General features: G+C 41.0%; 2 protein-coding genes across 4 annotated transcripts; both read left to right on the top strand.

Moving 5' to 3' along the window:
• The first annotated feature begins 559 nt into the window (after positions 1-559).
• Positions 560-2569, top strand: LOC119491896 (retinol-binding protein 2-like). 2 transcript variants are annotated; one of them, XM_037776161.1, is made up of 4 exons: positions 560-713; positions 1744-1922; positions 2037-2138; positions 2413-2569. In XM_037776161.1, the coding sequence occupies exons 1-4, from the start codon at positions 641-643 to the stop codon at positions 2461-2463; spliced, it is 405 nt and encodes a 134-aa protein (XP_037632089.1). In that variant the 5' UTR covers positions 560-640; the 3' UTR covers positions 2464-2569. The 2 variants fall into 2 exon arrangements, with proteins under 2 accessions (XP_037632089.1, XP_037632091.1); XM_037776163.1 differs by lacking the exon at positions 560-713 and adding an exon at positions 1416-1544.
• Positions 2570-6030: 3461 nt separating this feature from the next.
• Positions 6031-18300, top strand: LOC119491850 (coatomer subunit beta'-like). Of its 2 annotated transcripts, none has more exons than XM_037776098.1 (22): positions 6031-6169; positions 7341-7478; positions 7647-7733; positions 7998-8124; positions 8221-8369; positions 8735-8881; positions 9499-9598; positions 9698-9840; positions 10235-10434; positions 10904-11014; positions 11407-11495; positions 11584-11690; positions 11775-11918; positions 12249-12379; positions 12700-12907; positions 13167-13277; positions 13946-14160; positions 14261-14353; positions 14628-14808; positions 15031-15102; positions 15461-16513; positions 17677-18300. In XM_037776098.1, the coding sequence occupies exons 1-22, from the start codon at positions 6167-6169 to the stop codon at positions 17764-17766; spliced, it is 3699 nt and encodes a 1232-aa protein (XP_037632026.1). In that variant the 5' UTR covers positions 6031-6166; the 3' UTR covers positions 17767-18300. The 2 variants fall into 2 exon arrangements, with proteins under 2 accessions (XP_037632026.1, XP_037632025.1); XM_037776097.1 differs by having other exon boundaries at positions 15461-16516.
• The last annotated feature ends 16 nt before the right edge of the window (positions 18301-18316 follow it).

The raw sequence follows: 18316 nt of genomic DNA, 5'->3' as shown, positions 1-18316 counted from the left end.
TTGATTGTGTCAAGTCAAGAATCTTGAGACATTTCTGCAAAAAAAAAAGCTTTAACTTGGGTCTGGTAAATACTGCTGTGGAGATGCATTTGAGTCAATAAAATTTCTTCCCTTGAACTTTGCTCCTTGATATGAAACCAGAGAGGAATCTTTCCGCTGCAGGCCTGAAAAAGACTCAAGGAATGAACTTCGTAGCGGGCAGCCGAGGTAATCAGAGCTCGTCTCCATCCTCCCTCCATTCCGGTACATTACAATGAGTGATCGCTGAAGCCGGCTTTGTTGGTTGGAGGAAATGGAGATTGGAAAAAAACATGCAGCACACTCTCTAAGTGCTCCCAAGTCTATATGTGCACAGACACAGAAGCATGTGCACATACTATCCTGCAGGTAATATGATGTTGTATGTGCATGTGCAGTGAAGTGAGTGCGTTGACAATACACAACGGAAGACTGAACTTGTTATCATACACACACACACCCTGACTTGAGGGAGTTTATCAGGCAGACCGTGATCTTTGGTACACACACACATACATATTAACACACACACACTCGCAGTGTGTATAAAAGGGTTGAGCTTGAACTGTCTCTCTTAGTGCAATAAAGCAAACCGCTACCTCCACTCACATAACAGGGAAACATGCCTGCAGACTACAATGGACGCTGGGAGATGGTGAGCAACGACAGCTTTGAGGACACCATGAAGGCCCTTGGTAAGTTGCCCTCTTATAATGGCATAAAAAGGGGAGACTGTGGCTTGTGACTACTGATTAAAATCAGGAGTCAATTAGAAGTTTGCATGTAAAGATGCAGCCAAGTATGGAGGGAGGCCAGAGCAGAACATTTGGACAGAAAGAGTGAGAGAGCAGCAGTGTGAGGGAATGAGATGGAGAGGAAGAAAGAGGAATGCTGTGGCATTGCTTCATTTCCTCATTGAGCTGCTGTCAGGCCAAGTTAACCTCCACTCTCTGAGCGGTTGCCGTCTGTTACCGCACCAAATAAATATTGATTCACTCCCTTTCTGCATTTTCATCCTCCTGATCCGCAGAAAAGGAAGACAGATTCCGACCCTGGATCAGGCAGCGGGCCAGCTCGTCATTTAAAAAAAAAAGATGGAGAGAGAGAGAGAGGGAGAGAGAGAGAGAGAGAGAGAGAGAGACGATCGCTCTGCTCTCCTCTTTGTGGCGCGTCATTGATCAGGCCCAGAAACACTTTCATTATTCACGACTCTATCTGCAATTCATAAAAACAACCCCGGTACACTCAGCTCACACAAAATCCGGGAAATCCTGAATGCCTCCACCTCATTTCTATCGAGCGGATAGGAAAATGACACCCTTATGGAAATGGGTCAAAAATATTATTTAGATGGGTAAATATAGGGGCCTCATCTGTAAGAGCGATGGGAAGAAATTGAATTTTCACGTCGAGGCAAATGGGATATGAATATCTAAACGGTCGGGCTGGGTGGGTGGTTCTCAGGGACCCGATGCTGAACAGGGCGGAGGGACTCATTTGACTCGGAGCGAGGTCATTTTTAAAGGGTAAATGAGACTGTCAAAGGGACCAGTAGGAGAGGAATCATAATAAGTGCCCTGGGGTGTCATGTGTGTGGACGTGGATGTGTGGTTTGGAGTGTCTGTGTAGTGTGTACTTAAGGATTTAGTCTGGAAAAAAGTCCAACTACACACCAACTGATTCATACTGCTACTGACATTAAATCCCATTCGTTCATGTTGGCAGATATTGACTTTGCCACCAGAAAGATCGCCGCCCACCTGCATCAGACTAAAATGATCGTCCAGAACGGAGACAAGTTTGAAACGAAGACAGTGAGCACCTTCAGAAACTACGAGGTCAACTTCACCGTGGGAGAGGAGTTTGAGGAGCACACAAAGGGCCTGGACAACCGGAAGGTCAAGGTAGGACAGTTTCCTTAGCCATAGATTACTTGACGATAATAGTTATAAAACACTATTTTAAAATAATAACCATTCAAATTATGCTGTTTTTGTGTGTTTGTGTGGTGATATCAGACACTGGTTACCTGGGATGGCGACAAGCTGGTGTGTGTTCAGAAGGGGGAGAAAGAAAACCGTGGCTGGAAACACTGGATCGAGGGAGACCTGCTATACCTGGTGAGAGAGAGCGAGACACATAAATCAGGGGAGAGTTTGTTTGCCAGGAAATTAGATGTTCCTGTGTGGTCAAAATCAGCCTCTCAAGTTGGCCACACTGAGTAAACACAAAGTACGAAAATTAAAAAGATAAAAACACTTTCTCCCTTCACTTGCTTGATATTTCCCAACCATCAATTCGATCCGACTATCGCAATAACAATAAACAAGATAATGAATGGCTTGTTGCATCATGTTGGACCTGCAGTCTAAAGGTCTGTGTGTTCTCTTTCAGGAAATCACTGTGCTCGACAAAGTCTGCAAACAAGTATTTAAGAAGGCCTAATAAGACCAAACGCATCTGCACTAACTGTCTGTCCTGTGTTGCATGTTTGTGCCTGTTTATAATGTAATTGTGAAGACCTGCAATAAATTGACTGAATACCACTGTTCTTTTTTTTAAATGTTTTTTTTTATAATTTTTATTAAAATATGCATTACAATGGAGCGCCTCGGTAGCCAAGTGGTAACAGCGCCTTACAGCATGGGTTCGATTGTGACCTTGGGACCTTTGTTGCATGCCATACCCTTCTCTCGCTCCCCCTACACTGTCTTCTGTCAAGTAAAGGTGAAAAGAATACTTTAAAAAACTATATATATATATACATATATACAGTATATACACACATATATATATTTATTAGGACTGTCAATCGATTAAAATATTTAATCGTGATTAATCGCATGATTGTCCATAGTTAATCTTTTTTTATCTGTTCAAAATGTACCTTAAAGGGAGATTTGTCAAGTATTTAATACTCTTATCAACATGGGAGTGGGCAAATATACTGCTTTATGCAAATGTATGTATATATTTATTATTGGATATAAATTAACAACACAAAACAATTACAAATATTGTCCAGAAACCCTCACAGGTACTGCATTTAGCATAAAAAATATGCTCCAAGCATAACATGGCAAACTGCAGCCCAACAGGCAACAACAGCTGTCAGTGTGTCAGTGTGCTGACTTGACTATGACTTGCCCCAAACTGCATGTGATTATCATAAAGTGGGCATGTCTGTAAAGGGGAGACTCGTGGGTACCCAGAGAACCCATTTTCATTCACATATCTTGAGGTCAGAGGTCAAGGGACGCCTTTGAAAATGGCCGTGCCAGTAGTATCTTCACTCTAGCTTTAAAAATGAACCTGAAAAATTACAAGTTACGTTAATGCGTTAAAGAAATAAGTGGCGTTAAAACAAATTTGCGCTAACGCGTTATTAACGCGTTAACTTTGACAGCCCTAATATTTATACCTATATATTTATACATAGATATTACAATCATGGAGCAAGTAGTTGTTTTTCTAAATTAAGGTCCAGCCTCCCTCAGTTCTTATTCCCATTACCCAGTAATGAAGTAATGATCCATTTACACTTTCTCTTCATTTCTATCACTGTCTCTACCTGCAATGTTATGTGCTTTCATGTCTAACTAATGATTTTGTTTTTCCATCTTGTCTTCTGACACTCTGAATTTAGAAAAGCGGTTTTCAAATGAAATGTATTATTATAATTAGTAGTAGTATTATACTTTTCCTCTTTAAGAACAAAAAACGTATTAAACATATTTTATATATGTATTTAAATTTTGAAAATGACCTTTGTACTAAAAGTTATATATATATATTTATATATATATATATATATATATATATATATATATATATATATATATATATATATAAATATATATATATACACATAACACACACACACCTCACAACCTTCCTCAGTTCTTGTCCCCATAGTAATCTTCCCAGTAATAATCAATTTTTATTACATTTTCACTTCATTTCTATGATGATTTCTATCACTGTCTTTACCTGCAATTAATTAATTAATTAATTAGTTATGTGCCTTTATGTCTAACTAATGTTTTTGTTTTTCAATCTTGTCTTCTGGCACTCTGAGTTTAAAAAAGCAGTTTTCAAATCAAATGTATTATTATAATTAGTTGTAGTATTACACTTTTCCACTTTAAGAACAAAAAACCTTAAGAACAACATATATTTACTTACTTACTTACTTACTTTCTTATTGGCTAATTAATCTGAAGAACCGGCTGGGTGGACTCAGTTGATGGAGGCAGTGGCGTGTCTTCTTCCTCAACTCTTGGTTGTTGTTGTTTTAAATAACTTACCTACTTACTTACTTATTTATTTATTTATTTATTTATTTATTTATTTATTTATTTATTTAAGAACAACAAAAAAGACTAGGCACATATTTTATATATTAATTTAAATTTTGAAACTGACCTTTCTACTGAAAGTTTTCTCTTATTGTGAAAATGATGTCTGGAATATTTGTACAAGAGAATCTCTGCTCTGAAGATGCACTGCAAAAAATGTCAAAATGAAACTAGTTGAAGATTCTTATTCAGCCTGAAACTCTCTAAAAGATTTGCATTAAATAAAAACACCAAAAGGGCATCTTAAATCTTTGCTCATCTATGGTTAATTTTAGGGACTAAAAAGGTAACTTGGTGGGTTTGTTTTGAGTGTAGCCTGTGTTGTTGTTTTTTGCAGTGTAGAGGAGCAGACAGGTACAACATGTTCTGCTTCTCTGCCGGATCTCGAGCTCCTCCCACAGGAAGCGCTGGAGGATCCACGTCGCCAAAACAAACTGCGTCAAGTCACACAACCACAGAGAGGGTTCAACCGGAAACAGGGCGATTTATCTTCAAAATAAAAGCCTTACATTTACAACCATTAAAAGAAAACGTTTGTGAAATGTTTAAAGGGACTGTTTGTAAGAATCAGAAATGCTTGTTAACAGCGACACTTGTAGCCGTTAAGTCAACGAAAGTCAGCGTTGGGCTCACGCTTGTGCTCGCTCTACATAGACATGAATGAGCATCGTTCAAAACAGTGAGGCGACACACGTCAGCTAAAAGCACAATATCACTCTATATTTCAGCTGCTTGGCAGTAATGTTAGCTGACCAGACGAAGGTCTCTCCATGAATCAATGCTGATCCTAGTGTTGGCTTTTCCTGCCTCAGCCTCCCGACCGCGGCCGGAGGGAACATGGGAGACACCGGCACCCGGTCGGAGACGATAACGTTTCTCTCTGCGGAGCCCCGTCACTTCACAAGACACGGAAAACCTCTGTTGGTCTGGAGGAGCTGCAGCAGTTATTTCTGCACAAACATCCACTGTACATTCACTAGATATTCTCAGAGCTATGAAGTCTTCTGCAGTGTGTAGTGTGCGCGCATGCATGTGAGGTGGAGCGAGCTGAGTGAAGGCAGGCAGGCAGAGGAGCAGAGTACAGCGGAGACTCCGGTCCTGGAGGCCAAAGCTACGGTCTCCCCCGCGTCCTCCAACCGCGGCCAACACTGTTTAACAGACGGGCTTCACTAGATACAACCAAGAGGTTTTGGTGCTTCCGTGTAGTTTGTGTTGGAGTCTGAGTCTGAACAGCATAGCCACACGCGAGCGCGCACATGTGAGTGCGCATGGGATACCGACCCGGTACATTTATAAGTGTAAAAAGTTGCAAACAGTTCCTTTAATGCAAGAACAACACGTTTTAAAATGTTTGGTTTGCCTTCTATATATAGTTTTATTTATTTATTTATTTATTTATATAAGATAAGATAAGATATTCCTTTTTTTAGTCCCGCAGTGGTGAAATTTGCAAAAAAAAAAATATATTATATATATATATATAATTTTATTTATTTATATATATATATATAATTGTATTTATTTATACATATAATTTTATTTATTTATTTATACATATATATAGTTTACTTGTAGTTTTATGTCATCTTCTACTGCATTTTGTCAGACAGCCTCTAACTGCTTGGAGGTTTATTGTGAAACTGACTACCGGAAGTCGTTCTGTTTATATTCTTCTTCTCTTGGTCACTAAACTTTGTGCAGTGAACTCCACAGTTGAAGCCCGACGAGGGCAGCAGGAGATCCGCTCATTTTACAGGACAAGCACCGCAGAGACTCTCTGACGTGGAACCATGGTAGGAGGAAAAACACAAACTAAATACTTTACTATGACTTTGTTTAGTTGTTTGTTGATGTTTGGTTGCTCTAATGTGAGTGACACGCGGCACCGTGTGTGTAATCACTATCCATACAACTCCATTCAAATACACAGTAGAAAAAAGAAACTACATTCAGAAACAACCTAAAAACTATTATTAATATATCATCAATAAACCTGAAAGCAGCACACTTACACATTTAACATTTCTTTTGTTGTATGACAAAGTTTTTAGGTTTGTTTATGGGATGTTTGTCATTAAAAGTGGCCAAATGAAAAGGCTACTACTGTAACTCTCATTGGCATGATTAGACTTGAAAGGACTCAGTGGTTCTGGAGCAGGCATGCAGAGAAAATGTGGAATTCGTGGGAAGTATCAACAGACACACCCCCTGCATTACTGGCTGCAAAACCTGAAATAGAATAAACATTTTATTAAAAAATGTGTCCACTAAGTCTCTGAATTAAAAGTGTCTACCATGCAAAACAATATAGACTATAATAATGAAAATACAGGCTGCTACAGGAGTGTTTTTACAGTTACCTGTTTAGCCCATTTGTGCCCAAAGACTATATTTAGTATGATAAGGAAACATGCCACAACATTTGTTCTGATTGGTAAAAAAAAAGTGTTTATATTTGGTACAGACATACTTTGGGAAAGTATCTAATGCTACTACTTTGAAATGTTTAGATCACATGAAAAATCACACTTTTATTAATAGTCAAAGTCAGGCTAACATTGTGTTTATTAAATGTTTTCCATATGAGTTTTTACACTACATATGTGTGCATATCTTTGACATTCAACTTGTTATGAGTTCATAGATTGTGCTCCTTGTAGTTAATGAGATACAGACATTTTCTTATCATACTATGTCTAGTATTTGGGCACATGGGACTACTGTTTTTTCCAAAATTATAATGGAGTCTATTGCAAAAACAGTAGTCACGTGTGTCCTAAGACTATACAGTATATAGTATGGTAAGAAAAACTCACTTTTCAGACAAAGAAAAATGATTAATATTTCTGCTTAGTTAAGGCCAGAGAACACTTCCACCAAAGGTTGCGGTCACAAATGGGTTTAACTGATGCACATTCATATTTTTTTAAGTTTAATTACCATTTTTTCTTATTTTCTATAAAGCCTCTGCGGTTGGACATCAAGCGGAAGCTGACCGCTCGGTCAGACCGGGTGAAGAGTGCAGATCTGCACCCCACCGAGCCCTGGATGGTGGCGAGCCTCTACAGCGGCACTGTGGTGGTCTGGAACCACGAGACACAGGTCACCGTCATTCCTCTCTAATCACTCAATCACTTCTCTGATCACTAATCACTTATTGAGTCTCTCATTGACACACACAAACACTTCATATCTCTCCATCAAAGCTTTTGATTATCCGATGGAAAGAAAGTATATCATGTTGATGTGGTGTGACTCCTGTGTGTGTAGATGATGGTGAAAACCTTCGAGCTGTGTGACCTGCCTGTCAGAGTGGCCAGGTTTGTAGCCAGGAAGCACTGGGTCATCGCTGGAGCTGTAAGTATCACGACTCAAATGTGCGTTTTAAAGGTTAACTTTCTTTTCAGATGGTTAACTGATAAGAAAATCAAGTTTAACTGAACTTGTGAGATTGTTGCATTTCTTTATCGTAAACTCTACAAATCACTGGGTCAAAGTTGTCAAAGTAACCGATTGTCTTATTGGGCTGGATTGGTGACCTAATGGTTTTCTACCCGTTGGTGTTATACAGTGCATTAAGCAGTGTTTTTTGCACTTGTTATTCTCTCTGTCTGTCCCCAGGATGACATGCAGATCCGTGTGTTCAACTACAACACTCTGGAGCGGGTTCACATGTTTGAGGCTCACTCTGACTACATCCGCTGCATCGTTGTCCACCCGACACAGCCCTACATCCTCACCAGCAGTGGTAGGAAACAACTACATACTAAAAAAAATAACATTTTGTGCCTAGCTTTGTACATGTGGGGCTCTAAAACTTTGTTTTATGTGTGTATGTTTTCAGATGACATGTTGATCAAGCTGTGGGACTGGGACAGGAAGTGGTCGTGTGGTCAGGTGTTCGAGGGACACACTCATTACGTCATGCAGATCGTCATCAACCCCAAAGACAACAACCAGTTTGCCAGCGCCTCTCTGGACAGAACCATTAAGGTATATTCACACACACACACACACACACACGTACATGCAAATGCTTGTAAGAGTACACAAAAGAAGATTGCTTCAGGGCACAAACAGAAGAAGGTGTGTGCTGTTCTTCCAGTTTAAATGAAGGTAATAGTGACAGTTACAGTCAGATGTAACAGGGTTTATGGGAAATGTAGTTTCAGTTTTGAGAAGCACTACCACTAACAACACCGCTTCTGTGAGATAGAGGCTTTAAATCCTCTCGATCGAAGCCTCATTTACCCACACTATTGATACTTACAATGCGCCACAAAATATCCTTAAATCATTCTATTACTCGTAAACTGTCGTCGGTTGCTCACAGCATGTTTCTCTTCTGCCTGCTGCAGGTGTGGCAGCTCGGCTCCAGGACTCCCAACTTCACTCTGGAGGGCCACGAGAAGGGGGTGAACTGCATCGACTACTACAGCGGAGGAGACAAGCCCTACCTCATATCAGGGGCCGACGACCGCATGGTCAAGATCTGGGATTATCAGGTGCCACATTATAGACCTTTTCAAACTTGACAACATAAGCATTATAAATGATTCACTTTTTATTTCCTTTTGCAATGTTTGTTAATGCAGTAGTTGACAGGAAGTAGACTTGGACCACAGCTGTTGCCCTGGCAACAGAATGCAATGAAACAGTCTATATCATTCAGACAGCATATTGAACAAATACAATTTTCTTCTTTGAGACATACAAACAGTCCAATTTCAACAAATCTCTTTCTTGTCAGCCCGCTCTCTTCCATATTCAGTAAATTATTCAATAACTGAGTCATTCCAGCAAACCTCACATGGTAATCTCATCCCCACAGGAATGCATTTCTACAATGCTTCGTATCAGTTTTCAAAAACAAGATATTTGTCTAGGGTTCATCCTTTTGTATTCTGAAAACTAAATGTCCAGTTTCTAAAAAAAAAAGTTGTCAAGCAATGCACTTAATATGTGAAATCAACATGCATACACTCCAGTATAGCAAATGGCATGTGCATATTATTCTTAATGTGAATATTGAATGTTATATATTAACACGAGCAAGATAGATATAAAAGTCATAGTCCAGTATTGTTGGTGACATTATGTGCTGTGTGTTTCTATCTACCAGAACAAAACATGTGTTCAGACCCTGGAGGGTCACGCCCAGAACGTGACCTGCGTTAGTTTCCATCCGGAGCTGCCGATCATCCTCACGGGCTCAGAGGACGGTACGTTGTGTATTTCAATGACACATTTTTAAAGCTGATCTGTAGCCCAAAATCACCGCAGCATCTTGGTTCAATGTGACCTCTCTGTCGTTTCCTCAGGCACCGTTCGAGTGTGGCACTCCAACACCTACCGGCTAGAAAACACACTCAACTACGGCATGGAGAGGGTGTGGTGTATATGCGGCCAGCCGGGCTCCAACAGTGTGGCTTTGGGCTACGATGAAGGCAGCATCATCATCAAGGTATACTGTGCTGTTGTTTTATATAATACAGCACTATCTCCCAGAAGGCTGTCAATATTTCATATATTTCATTTTAAGCACTATATACTATGTGTTTTCCCTAATTCCTCACATAGATTACTGATAACAAATGACCAATTTTAAAGAATATAAAGGTCAAGGGTAATGCTCTTGTTTTTTAAACTGTAAGCAACCTCTCAGGTTATTAAAACCAACAATTTCCCAGAGAAAATAGAGGTCACGACCTCTCTATCCTCAACAGCAGCTTTGGGCAGTCATATAATACAGCCTCAGTTGGAGTATATTATCTAGCAGATTGCATTGTGTAAGCTGAAGGAAGATTTGCTGACCTGTAATAATAAAATGGTGCCCCTCCTCCTCCTGTGTGTCTCAGCTGGGTCGGGAGGAGCCGGCCATGTCCATGGACTCCAGTGGGAAGGTCATGTGGGCTCGCCACTCCGAGGTGCAGCAGGCCAACCTGAAGGCCATGGGAGACGCTGAGATCAGGGACGGAGAGAGGCTGCCGCTGGGGGTAAAAGACATGGGCAGCTGTGAGATCTTCCCACAGACCATCCAGCACAGCCCCAACGGGAGGTGAGTGGAAGCAGTGGTGATAAGAGGTTTATAGGTTTACTCCTCTATGACAGTAAACTGACAAAACAAGACATTTGAGGACGTCATCTTGGGCTTTGGGAAACACTGATCGTCATTTTTCACCATTTTCTGACATTTTATAAACCAAACAACTCATCGATTAATAGAGAAAATGATCTACAGATTATTATTACAGATAATGAAAATGAAAATAAAGTGTCAAATGTATGTCCTGGTTTGATCTTTTGAGAGAGGTTTATAGTTTTTATATGATTTGGAGTAACAACACATTAAAATGTCTGGACTGGACTGTATGTTTGTGTCTAACCACGGTGTAATATCCAGGACAAAGGTAAAACAGTGGTGCCTACCTGATTCTTTTAGGGTGAGAATAGTGTCTATCATCCTTAGTAGATGTTTCAAAATGTAATGTTGTATCCATACATGTTTGTGTTTTGTGTATTTGCAGATTTGTAGTGGTGTGTGGAGATGGGGAGTATATCATCTACACCGCCATGGCCCTGAGGAACAAGAGCTTCGGCTCCGCTCAAGAGTTCGTCTGGGCTCACGACTCCTCACAGTGAGTTCTTAAAGGAGTAGTTAGACATTATGGGAAATACACTTGTTTGCATTCTTGCCGAGACTTAAATAGAGGTTCCAGAGCGAGCTTAGCTTAGCAAGTTATTTTTCTTTCTTTCAAAGGTCTTTTTTATTGGTTGTCAATAACGAATAAAACAGTAACTGTAAAGGGAAATTCTAAATTATGGATAAATAAAGTTAAAATTATAAACAACAATGAGAGAAAGTATCTATAATATACCTTAATAGTAAACATGAGCGTGGTATTGATCTACTCATCTGAGTATTTTTCCCAAACTATTCCTTCAACTAGTTATAACTTTAAAATATATGCAATAAGAGTAATTAACTTCACGGGTTTATTATAATAAAGTGTGTACATTATTTTCTTAGGTATGCCGTACGGGAGGGAAGCAGTATGGTCAAACTATTTAAGAACTTCAAAGAGAAGAAGGCTTTTAAACCCGAGTTTGGGGCTGAAGGTGAGTTTCATTTCCTATTTCGTCAAGTTTTTGTGTGTGTGTGTAGATACAGTATGTATCTAATGTGTGGTATCCTGCTGTCCCACAGGTATCTTTGGTGGCTTCTTACTGGGCGTGAGGTCAAACAGCGGCCTGGCCTTCTACGACTGGGAAACTGGTGAACTGATCCGCCGCATCGAGATCCAACCTAAACATGTGAGTCGTACTGTTACTGCTCTTACATCTCCAGCAGTCTGTTTATTATTCTCTTATAATATCTGTCTGTATTCCTGTCTTTAGATCTTCTGGTCTGACTCTGGGGAGCTGGTGTGTATCGGTACAGACGAGTCGTTCTTTGTGCTGCGCTACCTACAAGAGAGAGTGGCGGCGGCCCAGGAGTCCAAGGAGGAGATAACGGAGGACGGGATAGAGGGCGCCTTCGAGGTTAGAGACATGTAGTAGTAGTAGTAGTGTATTTCCTGAGCGAATGTGCAGGAGCGTAATCTCCAGATACACATGATGTCATTTACAGTAACATATAATAATGATAATAATAATAATGATAATAACAACTTTATTTATAGAGCACTTTTCATACAAGAGATGTAGCTCAAAGTGCTTTACAAAAGAAAGAAAAATGCAACACATTCAGATAAGGACATTCAGATAAGGACAGACAGAAATAAGTTAAAATACGTAATATGACTTCCTCTTAAATTCTAACAATCTTTTGTAATGATTATTTGTGTCTTTTTGTTTCTTGCTGCTGACCAGGTGCTGGGGGAGGTCCCAGGGGTGGTGAAGACAGGGGTTTGGGTGGGAGACTGCTTCATCTACACCAGCTCTCTTAACAGACTGAACTACTACGTCGGAGGAGAGATCATCACCATTGCTCACCTGGACAGGTACAATGCATGTATATACATGTAAATGTACAAAGCATTAAGCATTGACCTTGAATGGTTAAGGTTAGGATACGTCATCAGGCAGCGAGTCTCGCAGGTTATTACAAGTTTTCAAATTTGAGGGTTACCTTCTAGACACGATCCATCATCAGTGTTACAGCCATGCCCCTTGGCATGTTGGAAAAATCTACTGTACGGCTTTGAATCCACTTAATGTCTCATGTCTCTTTCTATCCAGTAAATATGAAATATTTTTATATATAATAAAACAATATAAAATCTCAAAGAAGTGCCTTAAAACCGGTCTTTCTCCCGTGCAGGACCATGTACTTGCTGGGCTACATCCCCAAGGACGACCGTCTCTACCTCGGAGACAAGGAGCTGAACGTCATCAGCTACTCGCTGCTGCTGTCGGTGCTGGAGTACCAGACCGCCGTCATGAGGAGGGACTTCAGCACGGCGGACAAGGTCCTACCCACAATCCCCAAGGAGCAGAGGACCAGGGTGGCCAACTTTTTGGAGAAACAGGTACGTTTGTGCAGCTCTGTGCTTTTTCTTTCTGCTTATAAATTGAGGATTTGTCTGTGGAATGCATAATTTACAGAACATCAGGCAGCCAGATGTTGTCAAACCTCTGGGCACAATTCTTGTGTTTCTTTTCAAATATATTTATGGTGGGATTGGATTTGCTTCTCACGCAGTCTCTTTCACCACTTTGTTGGTCACTGTCAGACAGAGCAGAATATATGGAATAAACCTGTTTCTTGTGTTTCCTTGTGTTGTGTAGGGCTTCAGACAGCAGGCCCTGGCTGTTTCCACTGACCCAGAACACAAGTTTGAACTGGCCCTGCAGCTGGGAGAGCTCAAGATAGCCCATCAACTGGCCTCGGAGGCAGAGGTCAGAGCTCACATACATACACACAAAAACAAGAGCCATACTACATCCTAACTCTATACAGTACTACATAATAATCGTCATAGTATACTGTTTTAGCAACAATAAATGATACAGTATGTGTGACATCTGCTGTCTATCAAACCGCACACAGTCTTTCGGAGGATCTTTACATTAGTTTATATCATAATAAAATTATTGAAGCTGGTCTGCAGGATGAGTTTGAGTTTATTTGCATTCATGCTCACAGTTAACAACTGAATAAAAGCAGAATTTACATTAATAAAAAATAGAAATCTATACATGACATCATAAAGAATAAAAACTCTACATTTATTCATACACACTTGCACCCATACATACACATACATAAACATTTACAAATACAACTATACACTTACATACAACCATGCATACATTTTAAAACCACACTTACACACTAAAAAGAAAAAACAATCAGAAGAAACCGAACTTCAGTTATCCAGCTTTTGTTCTCTTTAGTTCTGTATTGATAATAGAATCAGTCATTTTTACTATAAAAGTCTTTCAGGGTGAGTCGCACCGCTGGCCTCCCGTACTGAGTAGCTGCCTCACAGTGTTTTGTTGTTCTTGCTTGTCCTCCTGTGATAATCCTCTTTCTCTCCTGTCTCTTTGGCATGTGGGTGCTCCAGTCAGAGCAGAAATGGAAGCAGCTGGCAGAGCTCGCGACTACAAAGTGCCAGTTCAGCTTGGCTCAGGAGTGCCTGCACCAGGCTCAGGATTACGGGGGATTATTGCTGTTGGCCACGGCCTCGGGCAACGCCGACATGGTGGGCAAACTGGCTGAGGGGGCGGAGAAGGATGGGAAGACCAACGTGGCCTTCCTCACCTACTTCCTGCAGGGAAGGTGAGCAGAGGAAACTATGTTTGAATCCAGATTTCAATCAACTTTTCCAAATTAGTTTATTTTATTTTTACATAATCACCTCTTTTCTGTATTTGACCAGGTTGGACAAATGTCTGGAGCTTCTCATCGAAACAAATCGGTTGCCAGAGGCTGCATTTCTGGCAAGAACATATCTGCCCAGCCATGTGTCAAGGTAAAGTTGTTTCTATCGAGTGCACAGCGTATGCCTGAGTGTACTGGCTGTGTCTGTGTGCATTCATTAATCTTCTATCCATACATGACCTTTGCATATACCAGTTTGCCTGTAATTTATAATAAATAATACCTGTTTTTGTCCAGAGGACAACACATTTACAAAGTACAAATCAAAATCTGTGGATGCAACTCCTGAAAGTTTTTGATAATGGGAATATCTATATCTGTGTGTTTAATTACATTATGAGCTGTATACGCTTCCTTTCCTCCAGGGTGGTGAAGCTGTGGAAGGAGAGTCTGTCCAAGGTGAACAAGAAGGCAGCAGATGCTCTGGCTGACCCCTCCCAGTACAGCAACCTGTTCCCTGGCCTCCAGCAAGCCCTGCTGGCTGAAGAGTACCTGAAGGAGTCTCATGTCGTGGTCAGGCCTGCTGCAGAATACCCACTCATCATGGTCAGTGAACGTCAGAGCAATTATAGTTGAAAACTTTAATAGATTTAGGAGTTATTTTATCCTGAATGATGCACAAAATGTTTTTAGTCAGTTGTTGAATTTGGATTTGTTCTCTCAAATGTTTTGCTGTTTTATCATTATTGAATCATCTGAATTAACTGTTCATACTTTTAGCATCATGTTTGAAGTTACATTATGCCTGTTTCTCTCTCTCTTCTTCAGCCAAATGAGGACCGTCATGTTCTGGAGGAATCTGCAGGTTTTGCATCCAAAGGAGAGATCACTGGGCCAGAGGTGAGGACCAGAACCTGCTCCTCTACATCACTAGTTAGTGGTGGGAATCACCAGAGGCCCCATGATTGCAATATGATACAGTTTTCACTCTTTTCATCTCAGAGTTTTCATTCACATATCTTGAGGTCAGAGGTCGTGCTGTATTGATTTTGTTTCCCCCATCGCCCTATCGTTTTTTATACAGAGATATCTCTCCTTTAACTGAACCTGTGACCAAACAAAAATTGGTCCATTACTTCATGTTAAAAAAATAATTTTTAGTGTGGAGCATTTTTGCATTCATGTATTGGTACTTTTACTTAAAAAAGTCAACCTATCCTTTAAAACAGAATTGTAATTCTGCTTGTTCTATATACAGGGAGAGGTGAAGAGCATCAGTGAAAGCGTCATGGTAGCAGCAGCAGCAGCAGCAGTGACGGAGGCTCCACCTCCAGAAACAGCAGTCGTGGAGGAACCTGTTCTACTGAAACAAGAAGTTATTGATCCTGTTTCAGCAACAGAAGAAGAAGAATCCATCCCACCAGCAGCATCCCCTCTGCCTGTCACCGTAACAGAAGAACCACAGCGAGCAGAATCTGTGTCTTCTGAGGAAGACACCATCACTAAACCAGAGGAGGCTTCAGTCTCTGTACAGGAAGACATCGCGGAGTCCACCACAGAGGTTGCCCCCGGAGAGCCAGAGATGGTACAGTTCAGTCTCGTGGAAAATGTCAAATCATCAGTTGAGACAGATGTTCAGGAAGCAGCTGATGCTGCGCCGGCTGCCTGTATATCTGAAACATATCTAATCGAGACATCAGAAACCATCACGACAACAACATCAGAAACCATCACGACAACGGGAGAAACACTGAGTGAGACAGTGGCAACAGAAACCATAGCAACAGAGGACGTCCTAGTTAGCACTGATCTAATAGTTGATACCGATGTAATGGAATCTGTACCCGTTTATGAAGGACTGGAAACCGATATCATCTCCTGGGAAGCACCAACCATCGTAGATACAGCAGCAGAGGAGACTCATGTTACTGAGGAACTGGTTTCAGAAACGGCAGCGTTACCCGCAGCGGTGGAGGAGCTCATCTCCTTTGAAAACACAGCCAGTCCGGTGCAGCATGTGCTGGCGCAAATCCCAACTTTTGCAGATTTTTCCTTCGACCCACTGCTAGACCCACTCCAGGATACAATGCCAGCATTGAAGCCAGTCTCAGCACAAGAGCCAGAACAAGAGGAACCAACCACAGCACTCCCAGTAAAGCCTGAGGAGAACCTGGAGCCTGCTGTGCTTCTACAGGTTGAGCCAGAGGTTTTATCCCCAGTAAAGAGCAACGTGAAGGAGGAGGAGGAGGAGGAGGAGGAGGAGGCAGGTCCTGAGGGAGCTGCACAGGACCTCGATGCAGATATAGATGAGGAGGTAAATATCAGTTTTTAAAAGATAACTTTGGTATTTTTCAACCTATTTTCAAATTTTTCTGTGTCAAAGTGACTGATGGGGAAACACGTCCAGTATTAAGGGAGAACGCTGCAGACAGCAGCCGCTAAACGGGCTGTAATGTAATCATTTGGGGCAACCTGGCACCCTCAGTTTATGTCAACTAAAAGCACTAGTTTTTGCCACTGACAGGTTCAGATTGTTATTATAAGTGTCTGACAACATTACCCTAGTTAACCCTAGTTAACCCTAGTTCTTCTTACCTTACGCTTTCTGTTTGTCATTGTGTCATTTGACTCATTGCCGGAAGACAACGGTGGAAACGTGAGTGAGAGTTGGAGAGACGAGCGCCATGGGCCACAGTTGTTGTCAGAGTTTGTTGCGTTGGAGTACAGAAAGCGTAGCTTAGTGTTATCTAAAGATTTTCAACGTCATGGGTGTCAATATTTAGCTGATTTCCACGGTGTCGCGTCGCCCGCTCCTCATTTGCATAAAGTTGAGGTCTAGGCTACTTTATGCAAATCATGGGGTCCGACGTGATTCGCCGACTCTGGAAACTCCAGAGAAACTTTTAAACTAAGCTTTGTCAATCCAAAATAAAGACAGATTTAGCAACCGCATGGCTTATTTCTCACATAAAATGTTTTCAAAAACACATTTCAGTGAACTATTTTCATAATATAAGAGAAGAAAGTTTCCAAACGAGCCGCCATGTTTGTTCCGGTTTGAAAGTTGGGAGCAGCCCACGAGAGTAATCGTTCTTCCAATCAGGTGCCTAGTGGCAGCCCATCAAGCGTCCGATGCTGGGAAGCGAGGCGATCCCTCGCGATAAAAAAACGCCCCTGTGGACACGTACCATGAGCCTGTCAGGGGAGAAAACAAGCACTTTTAGGGGACGTACATTGACGATGCCAGGTTGCCCCTAATGATTACATTACAGCTCATTTAGCGGCTGGTGGCTGCATGTTCTCCCTCAATACTGGACCAATTTCAAAAAGTGTTGTCCCCATTACTCAATTAGACACAGAAACATGGGAAAATAGGGTCCAGGTTATTGTTGGATCAAATAAATAATCGTATGCAGCCTTGAACTTCTTGTTTCCTTTAATGCAACGCCTTCTGTTTTCCACTTACACCTGTAGGGCCTGGATGATCTGGATCTGGACAATTTTGACCTGGAAGATATCGACACTACAGATGTCAACCTTGATGAGGATTTCTTGAGTGAATAGACAAACTTTTCTGTTGTTTTTTTTTCAGTGACCAAAGAACTCAAACGGTTTTCCAAGACAATCACAAGCGGTTAGCAGACTAAAATGCCTCTAAGCTTAAGTAACAAGCATTTGCTTTCTTGGTTGCGGACTGAAATAGTCAAAATTATTCCAAGGTACACCTCCAAGAAGGCAGAAATTAAACCGCAGCCTTATCAATTTATGCAAGTCTCATCGGTTTACAATGAAAATCCATGAGTTAACATCTGACTGCATGAAAACGAATGGGGCATTACTCTCAGTACCTCTTCTTCTTCCTCATACCTCACACAGCGTGACACTGCTGTTGATCAGGGTGTTGTCTAAGCCATTGAGGATCTCTTCCAGTTTGAATATTGCTTTCATTCCTGAAGTGAACCATTTATTTTCTCGATCATTCCTGCTGGATTTTTAGCTAATCAGAGCAGTATTTTTGAATTTCCATCTGATAAGAGTCATGATTTTTATAAATAGTATGCATTCAGAAGTGTTGCAACAAGCCTACGATTTGGACTAATCCCCCATTAGATTA

This window comes from Sebastes umbrosus, chromosome 7 (assembly GCF_015220745.1).
Source record: "Sebastes umbrosus isolate fSebUmb1 chromosome 7, fSebUmb1.pri, whole genome shotgun sequence".
Taxonomy (NCBI): Eukaryota; Metazoa; Chordata; class Actinopteri; order Perciformes; family Sebastidae; genus Sebastes; species Sebastes umbrosus.
The sequence above is the reverse complement of the archived record's forward strand: the minus strand, read 5'-3'. Positions and strand labels throughout refer to the sequence as shown.